General features: G+C 47.8%; 1 protein-coding gene across 3 annotated transcripts in view; it reads left to right on the top strand.

The window, feature by feature from the left end:
- The window catches only part of nubpl (nucleotide binding protein-like), a 46,127-nt gene extending 38,552 nt beyond the window's left edge, over nucleotides 1-7,575 (top strand). The window contains exons 11-12 of one of the 3 annotated variants that reach the window (XR_002835658.2): nucleotides 734-1,739; nucleotides 4,560-4,642. Coding sequence is in view for 2 of the 3 variants with exons in the window: in XM_023790952.2 (XP_023646720.2) it covers nucleotides 802-1,739; nucleotides 4,560-4,644 (1,023 nt within the window). In the remaining variant the exon portion in view is untranslated. Of the gene's footprint in view, nucleotides 1-733; nucleotides 1,740-4,559 lie in introns of those variants that run through there. The other 2 variants (XM_023790952.2, XM_023790953.2) reach the window with 2 other exon arrangements.
- The last annotated feature ends 5,099 nt before the right edge of the window (nucleotides 7,576-12,674 follow it).

Raw genomic sequence — 12,674 nt, 5'->3', positions numbered from 1 at the left:
GACATTCGCCGAACCCAGACTCGTTCATCAGACTGCTAGACAGAGAAGCCTGATTGTAACTCCACAGAACCCATTCCCACTGCTCCAGAGTCCAGTGGTAGCATGCTTTGACGTTTGGGATTGCACTTGGTGATGTGAGGCTTGCATGCAGCTTCTCAGCCATGAAAGCCCATTCTGTGAAGCTGTTGGTGCACAGTTTTTGTGCTGGGGTTAATGGCAGAGGAAATTTGGAACTCTGCAGTTACTGTTGTCAACAGAACATTGCCGACTTTTTTATGCACTATGCGCCTCAGCACTCAGCGACCCTAAGCTAAGATATTCTTCTCAGTCTTGGCAAGGCGAATGACAACCTACATAACAGAAAATGGTTATGTGGACACCTCAATCCAGAAGGGGGGGATTCCAGGATTTTCTGGGTGCCTGGAGCCTACTGCTATCCTTAGCCATCTGATCCAGGAGGCCAAGGGCAATAAGGGCAACCTAACAGTAGTCTGGCTGGACCTTGCCAATGCGTATGGGTCTATGTCCCATATCCTCATTAACAAGGCCATGGAGCAGTACCACATCCCAGACAAGATTAGGCAGATGATTAACAGTTACCTGGGGTCATTCAAGCTACGGTTTCAGACTGCTAAATTCACCACTGCATGGCAGATACTGGAGAAGGGGATTGTAACAGGATGCACAGTCTCCCCCATCCTGTTCATCATGGGGATTAACCTTCTTATTACAGCAGCAGCAGCAGAGGCCAAAGGACCAGTGACTGCAGCAGGGAGCAGGCAACCCCCACTAAGAGGATTCATGGACAACCTGACTATAACAACAACAACACATGTGCAGGCAAGGTGGATCCTGAAGACTCTTGGGGCTTTGGCATCATGGGTGAGGATGGTTTTCAAGCCCAGGAAGTCACGGAGTTTGGTGATTAGGCGGGGGAAGCTGACAAATGCGTTCAAACTCTACGTCCAAGGTGAACAGATTCCAACAATCAGGGAGAATCCCATCAAATGCCTGGGAAAGTGGTACGATGACACCCTCAGCGACAGGAACAACATCTCTGACACTGGAAAACAGGCAGATGAGTGGCTGAGGAGGATTGACGGGTCGGGACTTCCTGGCAAGTTCAATTCCTGGATTTACCAGCATGGGCTTCTACCAAGGCTGATGTGGCCATTGACAGTATATGAGATTCCAGTGACTGCAGTGGAGAAGTTGGAGAAGAGAACAAACAAACATCTGAGGCAGTGGCTTGGTATCCCTCCCAGCTTCACAGCAGTGGGGCTCTATATTCGGTCTGGCCAGCTTCAGCTTCCATTCTCATCTGTGGTGGAGAAGTTCAAGGTGGCTAAGTGCAGGGTGGCAATGATACTCAGAGACTCTAAAGACAAGCGTGACAGCAATGCGGGGATCATAACAAGAACAGGCCGCAAGTGGGTAGGAGATACCGCAGTTAGGCAAGCTGAAAGCTCCATGGAGTTGAGGGATATCATTGGCAATGTCTGCACTGGCTGGCAGGGACTTGGAACCTCCCGTTTGATCCAGTGGGGGAAGGGAACTGTGCAGCAGAGGAGACAGATGGTGCAAGTCGAAGTGCGGCACCAAATGGAAGAGACACGGAAGGCGAAGGCTGTCGATCTAGCATCCCAAGGAACTTGGACCAGATGGGACCTCCCAAAAAGGAGGGTCACATGGACTGAAATCTGGAGGCTGGAGCCGTTCCGCGTGAGTTTCCTCTTGAGGTCTGTATATGACACACTCCCGTCACCTGCAAACCTGGCAAGGTGGGGCCTGAGGGAGGATCCACTCTGCAAATTGTGTGGGAAGAATGGCACACTCTCCCACATTCTAGCAGGGTGTCAAACAGCTCTGGCCCAGGGGAGATACAGGTGGCGGCATGATCAGGTGCTCAGCATTCGGCCCATCAAGCTCGTTTGGGGAGAACTTAACTAATAGCTCAGAGTTGTTAAAATCTTATCTAGCTCTGATTTAAAGGAAACATGGTTTTAGCTTCCACTACACTAGCAGGAAGACTATTCCATACTCTAACTACACGCTGTGTAAAGAAGTGCTTCCTCAAATTTGTTTTAAAATGTTCTCCCACTAATTTCCACTTATGGCCACGAGTTCTAGTATTTAGACTAATATTGAAATAGTCATTTGGCTGAACAGCATCCAGACCCGTTAGAATCTTATAGACCTGAATCATATCCCCCCTTAGTCTCCTTTGCTCAAGGCTAAACAGATTCAGTTCCGCTAACCTCTCCTCATAAGACATTCCTCTAAGACCAGGAATCATTCTCATAGCTCTTCGTTGCACCTTTTCTAAAGCAGCAATGTCCTTCTTGAGGTATGGTGACCAAACCTGCACACAGTATTCTAGGTGGGGTCTTACCAAGGAATTATATAAGTGTAACATCACCTCCCTTGACTTAAACTCCTGCAGGCACGTGCAGAGGGGGGGGCGGAGGGTGCTTGAGCACCCGCCCCTTTCCTCCAGGATGCCTCAAGTGCCCTTTTTCTTGGGGTTTTTTTTTGTTTTTTTTTTTAATGTGTATGTGTATATGGAGCCCTGTCTTTGCCCCTCGACAATAAAATGTAACTATTAATCTCAATTTTGCTAAATAAAAGGATCTGGCTTGCATCAGTCACATGACTGCCATTAACCAATGCTCGCCCTTGAGGACAGAGCGCGCTTGTTACGAGCCGGGTACGAGCTCGCAAAGTGCACGCGTATTTTCTGCAGGCTGGGTGGTGCGGAGCTGGAGGAGAAGCAGGCAAATTAATTGGAAGGTGCAGACTGCAACAAAACAGTAAATAGGGTGTACAGCGCACACTATAGTCTATAACAAGGTTTCTCAACCCAGTCCTCGGGGACCACCAGACGGTCCACGTTTTTGCTCTCTCCCAATTGGCAGGGAATTGGGAGAGAGCAAAAACATGGACCGTCTGGTGGTCCCCGAGGACCGGGTTGAGAAACCCTGGTCTATAACAACAAATGAATTGAAATAAATGAGCGTGCTGTTTGTGCAACAGCGCGACAAACATTACCTGTCCTTTTATGAACTGCACAAGTACAGTAGTGGTGGTCATTAACTGCTAGCTAACTGGGTAAGGGTGTTACAAGGGGGTCTGTAGCTCTGTCCACCATGTTAGAGAACATGTTTTGTTTTAAAGTAAGTTACAGGACTTTTCCCTTCTTTTCTGGAGGGCTTTTATTTCACTAAAAACAATCTAATATGGATATCCACATAATTCCATATTAGATTCGTCATGAATGTGAGTTGTTGTTATTCAGCCTGTTCTATCTTTTTTAACTTTGAGCACCTGCCCCTTTAAACGTCTCTGCACGGCCTTGCTGACCTGGGTAGGAAGCTCATTTTCGCCCCCATTGTCCACACCACCTTGAGACCTGACATAGTCATCTGGTCAGAGCAGGCAAAGAAGATCATCCTGGTAGAACTGACTGTCCCATGGAAAGAAGGCTGTGATGAGGCCCATGAGAGGAAGTATCTGTAGTACCAGGACCTCATCATGGAGTGCAGAGAGGAAGGATGGCAAACGTGGCTGTTTCCAGTGGAGGTGGGCTGTAGAGGGTTTCCGGCACAGTCTGTATGGTCGGTGCTCACTACACTCGGCGTATCAGGCAGGGACCGCAAGGCAGCTGTGCGCAGAAATGGAGAGGCAACAGAAAGAGCCTCTTGTTGGTTGTGGTTTAAAAGGGAGGAGGGGGGCTGGAGGCCTGGAGCTGATGGGCAGTGACCTGGCCACCACTGCCGACCCGCCAACTGGAGGGTGTAGCGGATAAGGGTCGAAACACCCTGAGAAGGTTGGGCACCGTCTGACGACATCGGCTCCAGGCGAAGGCCACAGGCGTTCTAAAGAGCGACTGTATGTGTGGCATCATCTGATGTATTAAGCAAGTGTTACTTTACGTGCCACTTTATGGCTGAGTTTCTGTTGTCCTAAATGCTTTTCCTTTGTAATAATACCACTTACAGTTACCTGGGGAATATCTGGGGAAAGAAACTGACTTACTGCAAAGGTGTGATAGTACCACACTTGAACTCACTGAGCTATTCAGAACAACCCATTCTTTCATAAATGCATGGCTAGGTGCTTGATTTTATATGCCTGTGGCAAAGGGTCTAAGTGGAACACCTGAAGTCAATGATTAAGAGGTTTGTCTCAATATTTTTATCCGTATTGTGTAGGTAATGATCCTCAGAGGGGGTTTATTGTTCATGTTCAGTCAAATGTCTGTATAATGATTTTTTTTTTGCTTTTTTTAATTAAAAATGTGAATATTTAATGTGGAAGAAAATGTTTTTCAAAATAGACTGCTTAAGGCTTCTAAACTTATATCAATGCCTTCTGATCATTTGTCTTTGTGCGCCTGAATGCAGCTATAAGATCCAGATTAACAAATATGTGTCTTCATTCCAGACATAGGTCTTCTGATGTCTATCACTGTATTAACCAGACTGAAGCATACTTGTTCTCAGACAGAATTAGAAAATACAGTGACTGTATATTGATGTTTCTTCCTGTGTGTGTTCCAGGCTGAAGCCTACCGAAAGATTGCATCTGCAGTGGTGCGTCGCCTGTCAGAGCATTCCAGCTGAGCATGACAGATGGACTGATTGAAAGTGGGCAGGGCAGGGTGCCTGACTTGCAAGACTCAGACTAGCAGACGTAACACAGCAATTGAACACTAATCAGCAAAAGAATCTTTGTTGTGAGGACATTGACATTGCTTCACATTCCAGCCTGTCTATTAAATGCCATGAAGCAATCATTTATATTTCAACAACTATGGTTCATGTCCCAGGTTATGTATTTTTTCTGTTTTTGTGATATATGAAAGAAAAAAACTACAAAGTATTATTATTATTATTATTCTAGTATTATGAATTATTTTCCATTGCCTTATCCAGCCTATTTACACAGTTGAATTTTGTATTGAATCAATTATAAAATAAGATGACTGTATTACTTGAGGTTACATACTTTGTTCAATTAACCAGCAGTATTGGCCTTTGGGAAATAACTCCATTCCTTTAATCACCATGCTGAATGCTAAGTATAGTGTGCCATGGGACATAAAATATGCCTTGTAAGGTAATATTTTGCTAATAGGACTATAGCAGATCCTTCTTCTGTTCTCCACTGAGCCCTTGTTTTTTTCCCTATTCATTATTTCACTGTTTTGAATTATGAATCCATTGTGCTCCTATATAACCATCCCTTCATCCATATTCCAATTGCTTATCCAGTCGCTGTGAGTCTGGAGCCTATCCCAGGATGCACAGGGCACAAGACACTGGAACATAACATTTACTCATTCATTGCTTTTATCCAAAGCGTGGATCAGTGAGCAGGATTAGCCAGCCCTGGGACCAACAACAACAACAACATTTATTTTTGTATAGCGCATTATCACAACATTACATCGTCTCAAAGCGCTTTACAGCATCCCCACCCAAAGCCTCCAGTGAGTAAACCATAGGCAACAGTTGCAAGGAAAAACTCCAGAGAAGGAAGAAACCTTGGGAGGGACCAGACTCAAAGCGGGAGCCCATCCTCCAGGGGCCGGCAGGGAGAGTCAAATAAAGTAAAATTTCAGACACAAACGGGGAGCAGGGGGGAGATGACAGCCAGTGCCAATGCTCCCTCCAATCGCCAGGCAACCAGAAGGCAGGCAGCGGGTCATACATGGAAGATGACACAGGCAGAATGGTGAGCTGGATGCACGGACGTCATTGGTAGTGGCGACGTCACATGTTGCAGTGTGTGCTGGACATCTTGATAGATTGAGGTCTCCAGGCAGCACACCCCAGGAGGAGGGGAAATAAAATATGCAATTAGTCAAAGTAGGGGAGACTATAGGCAGTACTAAAAGTTAGATGAATGCAATATGAAGTGCAATGTGTAAGCTCCGGCAGATATGGCTATGGCAGCATAAGTAGGAGGGAGAGGCAAGTGGGAATGCAGGCATGGGGAGTCCCTGAAATGTCAGCACTCCAATCCCACAAGTGATTGTGAAGCTAGAGTGACAGCACTGTCAATTCAGTTTATCCAAAGCCAATAGCACCGATCCCCACCCAGCTTTTACACCTCACACTATAGGTCTAACTGGGAGTGAGGAGTTAGCTAGAGCTAGAACTAGTGTCCCTATAAGCTAAACTAAACAGGTGTGTTTTTAGTCTAGGCTTGAATATTGAGAGTGAGCCTGAAGCCCGCACATCTGGTGGAAGACCGTTCCACAGCTGAGGAGCTCTATAGGAGAAAGCTCTGCAGCCTGCCGTAGCTCTTTCTACACTAGGTACTAACAGATATCCCGCGCCTTGAGAACGAAGCAAGTGCGGGGGGTTGTACGATGTCAGCAGATCACTAAGGTATTCTGGTGCAAGGCCATTCAGTGCTTTATAGGTTAATAGCAGTATTTTATAGTCAATCCGAGACTTAACTGGTAACCAGTGAAGGGAGGATAAGACTGGTGTAATGTAATCAATTTTTTTAGTGTTTGTGAGAACTCTGGCTGCTGCATTCTGTATACCAGCTGAAGTTTATATAATGATCCAGATGGGCAACCAGACAGAAGGGCATTACAGTAGTCCAGTTGGGGTTAAGAATCTTGCTAAATGGTAACATCCCTCTGCCAGTCACAGGATTTGAACCAGTTACGTTCTAGCCATGGGCACAGAGTCCTAACCTGCTGAACCACACACGGCCTCGAATTGCATGGATAGGATGTGTGTGTGCACTCTGCTAGTTAACACTGTTAGAATCACATAAAAAGCTTCAGCATGGTGGTGGCCTTGAGGCATGGGCAAAACTGAGGAATAACCGAAATATAACAACATGTCCTGACTAACATGCTGCCCATTTAAAAAGTTTTAATGAGCAGCAGACATAGTGCCACTATCACACACATCAAATCACCAATCAGACAACAGCAACACCCTCTATTGCTTCCTACAGCTGTCAACCCCAATTGGTTGCTTATACTCCCAGGCAGTGTGGACGAAGCCTTAAGGCATTTCCAGCTGCCAAGAAAAAACATATGAAAGAGATAAGGATGTTAATCCGCGTTGTGAATCTCACAAACTAATCTTGAAGAGTAAATATGTTTTTAATCAGGAGCTTCAGCAAGTGCTCCTATTTCCTAAACCCCATCCATCCATTTTCCAAACCACTTATCCTTTTGGGATAGGGGGTCCAGAGCCTATCCTGGAAGCTACCAGCACAAGGCAGGGAACAACCCAGGATGGGGGGCCAGCCAAACACCACACACATGACCCAGGCAGAGACTCAAACCCAAGTCCCAGAGGTGTGAGGTAACAGTGCTAACCACAACACCACCATGTCACCCTGAACCAGTTCTTAAACCATTACTACTGTAGTGAAGTTTATGCACTATTAAATGCAGTGAATTTTTCTATGCTGAGTGTTTAAGCACAATGATTATGGTGTGAATGAATGTTTATGCACTATTAAATGCATTGAGATTTTTAAAGGAATGTCACAAATGTTCAAGTATGAAATTCAATTAAAAAAATGTAGTTATTTGTAAAAGTAAGTGTTTATTTGTAATTTCCTGGACTTCATGGAATATGTACCCTTTTAGCACTGGTCTGCCACTGCAGAAGAATTCACAACTGGAACTGGAACTGATCATCCCAAAACGGAAGCAGTGCTGCATAGTGATAAAAAAAATGGGCAATTATGACATTTGATCTCATAATAACAATAACTTAAAAATGTTTTAAAGGATCTTTTTCAAACTTTGCAGAGGCATTTTATGAGGGCTGAACTGGAACTGATTCATTTTTAAGACCAAACACCCCTTTTAAAGTAATGGCAGAAAAGGAAAGGGTGAAAGCAGATGACATTTGACCTTGTGAAATCAAAAAGTATTTGATAGATCTTACTACTGCTTCACAAGAACATTGTATGGATAATGATCTACAGCTGAGTTCATTTTCAAACAAACTGCTCAAAAAAAGAAGCAGCAGCGCTGTGTGGCTGCAAAGGAAGGAAATGGCAACTGTAGAACACTCTTGGTGTTGAGTGACTCTAAAAGTATTGTACAGATATTTTTCAAACTTTGCAGACACATTGTAGGGGTGACAAACTGGAAGTGGAAATTTTGAAACTGATCTCTCCAAAACTGAAGCAGAGCTGCACAGTGAAATTTAAAAAGAGGGTAGTTTCAGATACTTCACCGATTTAGAGTGATAACTCTTTTTCAACCTTTGCTGACATGTTGTAAGCTTTTGGACCTGATCAGATTTTGAGACAAATGGCACCAAAATTGAAACAGCACTGCATAGTGATAGCCAAGAGAAGACCAGCTCAGACACTTAATCTTGTCAGTATGATAACTCAAAAAGTATTTGGCTGATATTTTCTAAACTTCGCAGGCACATTGTAAGGGTAAAGATCTGGTCCTGTTTGAGACAAATTGTACCAGAATTGAAGCAATGGTGTTTAGTGATAGCAAAGAGGATTAGATGATTGGAGGCTAATCCATTTTAACAGGATCCATCTTTTTGTTATTTAATCTATTTGATCTTTGATGGATCTTATGATGACCACTTAAAAAATGTATAGATGAAAATCAACACCTAAAAATGTACAGGCCTACTTGATAAGATTCGAAATCACGTCAAAGTTGTAACTGCAACAATAGGGCAGTGAAGAATGAAAATGGAGCCTGCGGACGGTATCTTGGGAAAACAGCCATTTTCCATCTATACTTGTTCTGTGGATCCTTTAGCAAACTTTCCAGAAACATTGTACAGGTCAGTCATTCTAAAACTGCAGGGCACAAGATGATTTTCTGAATACTCTGTAATAAAGTTTATACTGATTTTTGTTCGCTAGCTTCCCCATTCATTGAAAGCAAGGGCCTATTTGCTTCCTATTAATTTCTGAAAGTTGTAAGCGTCAAAAAAATTGACAATATTCATTTGCAGGCTTCTTCTGCAATAAAATTGAAATTTTGATTGCAAACCTTTTAGTTTCTGTTTAAGCTTTTTTTTGTGATGTGGGATCATTTTTATTGATGAAATATGATTAAAATACATCTATTCATGTTAAAGTAACTTTGAATTTAGATAAGCAGCAATAAAAATGTTGCTAATTCCCTCATTTGTATCACTAGGTATGTACATGTCACAATAATGACTCTGAGCATTCAGGTAAAAAACATGTTTATTAACATTTGTAGCCATGTAAATGTTTTTCCTCTGATACCTCTCTGATGACTCAAAGGACTGTATTTTGACGATCTGATGCAAAGGGTAAAGCGCAACTAACACTTATGGGCGTGTCCAAATCCATTTTGCTATATTGATGGTGGAAAAAACAGACTTTGCACCAGAATATGGAGCTAGCTAACTCTCTTAATTATTCAAAGGTGTTTTAGGTGTAACATGCAATGAACCCCCCTCCTGGAGCCGACACCTTATCGTGGTGGAGGGGTTTGCGTGTTCCAGTGATCCCAGGAGCTAAGTTGCCCGGGGCTTTATGCCCCTGGTAGGGTCACCCAAGGCAAACAGGTCCGGGGTGAGGAACCAGACAAAGTTCGGCTCAAAAGACCCCATATGATGAAAAAGATTTTGGAAACACGTTTTCCCTTGCCCGGACGCGGGTCACCGGGGCCCCCCCCTGGAGCCAGGCCTGGGGTTGGGGCTCGATGGCGAGCGCCTGGTGGCCAGGCCTATACCCATGGGGCCTGGTCGGGCACAGCCCGAACAAGGCACGTGGGTCCCCCTTCCAATGGGCTCACCACCCGTAGGAGGGGCCATAGGGGTCGGGTGCATTGTGAGCTGGGCAGTGGCCAAAGGCGGGGACCTTGGCGGTCCGATCCTCGGCTGCAGAAGCTAGCTCTTGGGACATGGAATGTCACCTCTCTGATGGGGAAGGAGCCTGAGCTGGTGCGCGAGGTTGTGAAATTCCGGCTAGATATAGTCGGGCTCACCTCGACGCACGGCTTGGGCTCTGGAACCAGTCTCCTTGAAGGGGGTTGGACCCTTTTCGACTCTGGAGTTGCCTGCGGGGAGAGGCGCCGAGCGGGGGTGGGCATACTTATTGCCCCCTGGCTGGGCGCCTGTACATTGGGGTTTACCGCGGTGGACAAGAGGGTAGCCTCCCTTCGCCTTCGGGTGGGGGGACGGGTTCTGACTGTTGTTTGCGCTTATGCGCCGAGCGGCAGTTCAGAGTACCCACCCTTTTTAGAGTCTCTGGAAGGGGTGTTGGAGAGCATTCCTTCTGGGGACTCTCTTGTTCTGCTAGGGGACTTCAATGCTCACGTGGGCAATGACAGTGAGACCTGGAGTGGCGTGATTGGGAGGAACGGCCCCCCCGATCTGAACCCGAGTGGTGTTCTGTTGTTGGACTTCTGTGCTCGTCACGGATTGTCCATAATGAACACCATGTTCAGGCATAAGGGTGTTCATATGTGCACTTGGCACCAGGACACCCTAGGCCGCAGTTCGATGATCGACTTTGTAGTCGTGTCGTCGGACTTGCGGCCGCATGTCTTGGACACTCGGGTGAAGAGAGGGGCGGAGCTGTCAACTGATCACTACCTGGTGGTGGGTTGGCTCCGCTGGTGGGGGAGGAAGCCGGCCAGGCCTGGCAGGCCCAAGCGTATAGTGAGGGTCTGCTGGGAACGTCTGGCTGAATCCCCTGTCAGGAGGAGTTTCAACTCCTACCTCCGGCAGAACTTTTCCCATGTCCCGGGGGAGGCGGGGGACATTGAGTCCGAATGGGCCATGTTCCGTGCCTCCATTGTGGAGGCGGCTGACCGGAGCTGTGGCCGTAAGGTAGTCGGTGCCTGTCGCGGCGGCAATCCGCGAACCCGCTGGTGGACACCAGTGGTGAGGGATGCCGTCAAGCTGAAGAAGGAGTCCTATCGGGCCTATTTAGCCTGTGGGACTCCAGAGGCAGCTGACGGGTACCGGCAGGCCAAGCGGGATGCGGCTTCGGCGGTCGCTGAGGCAAAAACTCGGGTTTGGGAGGAGTTTGGTGAGGCCATGGAAAACAACTTCCGGACGGCTTCGAGGCGATTCTGGTCCACCATCCGGCGGCTCCGGGTGGGAAAGCGGTGCAACATCAACACTGTTTATGGTGGGGATGGGGTGCTGCTGACCTCAACCCGGGACGTTTTGGGTCGGTGGAAGGAATACTTCGAAGACCTCCTCAATCCCACCGACACACCTTCCAATGTGGAAGCAGAGTATGGGGACTTGGGTGTGGACTCCCCTATCTCGGGGGCGGAGGTCGCTGAGGTGGTTAAAAAGCTCCTCGGTGGCCGAGCCCCGGGGGTGGATGAGATCCGCCCAGAGTTCCTGAAGGCTCTGGATGCTGTAGGGCAGTCTTGGTTGACACGCATCTGCAGCATCGCGTGGACATCGGGGGCAGTGCCTCTGGACTGGCAGACCGGGGTGGTGGTCCCCCTCTTCAAGAAAGGGGACCAGAGGGTGTGCTCCAACTATAGGGGGATCACACTCCTCAGCCTCCCTGGTAAGGTCTATTCGGGGGTTCTGGAGAGGAGGGTCCGCCGGATTGTCGAACCTCGGATTCAGGAGGAGCAGTGTGGTTTTCGCCCCGGCCGTGGAACAGTGGACCAGCTCTATACTCTCCGCAGGGTTCTGGAGGGTTCATGGGAGTTTGCCCAACCAGTCTACATGTGTTTTGTGGACTTGGAGAAGGCATTCGACCGTGTCCCTCGGGCAGTCCTGTGGGGGGTGCTCCGGGAGTATGGGGTGCCGGGCTTCCTTTTAAGGGCTGTTCGGTCCCTGTATGACCGGTGCCAGAGTCTGGTCCGCATGAGCGGCAATAAGTCGGACTTGTTTCCGGTGAGGGTTGGACTCCGTCAGGGCTGTCCTTTGTCACCGATTCTGTTCATAACTTTTATGGACAGAATTTCTAGGCGCAGCCAGGGCGTTGAGGGTGTCCGGTTTGGTGACCTCAGGATTAGGTCTCTGCTTTTTGCAGATGATGTGGTCCTGTTGGCCTCATCAGACCTTGACCTTCGGCTCTCGCTGGGACAGTTCGCAGCCGAGTGTGAAGCGGCTGGGATGAGAATCAGCACCTCCAAATCCGAGACCATGGTCCTCAGCCGGAAAAGGGTAGAATGCTCTCTCCGGGTCGGGGATGGGATCCTTCCCCAAGTGGAGGAGTTTAAGTATCTTGGGGTCTTGTTCACGAGTGGGGGGACGATGGAGCGGGAGGTCGACAGGCGGATCGGTGCGGCGTCCGCAGTGATGCGGGCGCTGCATCGGTCTGTCATGGTGAAGAAGGAGCTGAGCCAAAAGGCGAAGCTCTCGATTTACCAGTCGATCTACGTTCCTACCCTCACCTATGGTCACGAGCTGTGGGTAGTGACCGAAAGAACGAGATCGCGAGTGCAAGCGGCCGAAATGAGTTTCCTCCGCAGGGTGGCTGGGCTCTCCCTTAGAGATAGGGTGAGGAGCTCGGTCATTCGGGAGGGACTCAGAGTAGAGCCGCTGCTCCTCCGCATTGAGAGGAGTCAGATGAGGTGGCTCGGGCATCTGATTAGGATGCCTCCTGGGCGCCTCCCTGGTGAGGTGTTCCGGGCATGTCCCACTGGGAGGAGGCCCCGGGGAAGACCCAGGACACGCTGGAGGGACTATGTCTCTCGG

Source organism: Paramormyrops kingsleyae, chromosome 14 (genome assembly GCF_048594095.1).
Source record: "Paramormyrops kingsleyae isolate MSU_618 chromosome 14, PKINGS_0.4, whole genome shotgun sequence".
Lineage (NCBI taxonomy): Eukaryota > Metazoa > Chordata > Actinopteri > Osteoglossiformes > Mormyridae > Paramormyrops > Paramormyrops kingsleyae.
Note: the sequence above shows the minus strand (reverse complement) of the source record. Positions and strands in the feature narration are given on the sequence as shown.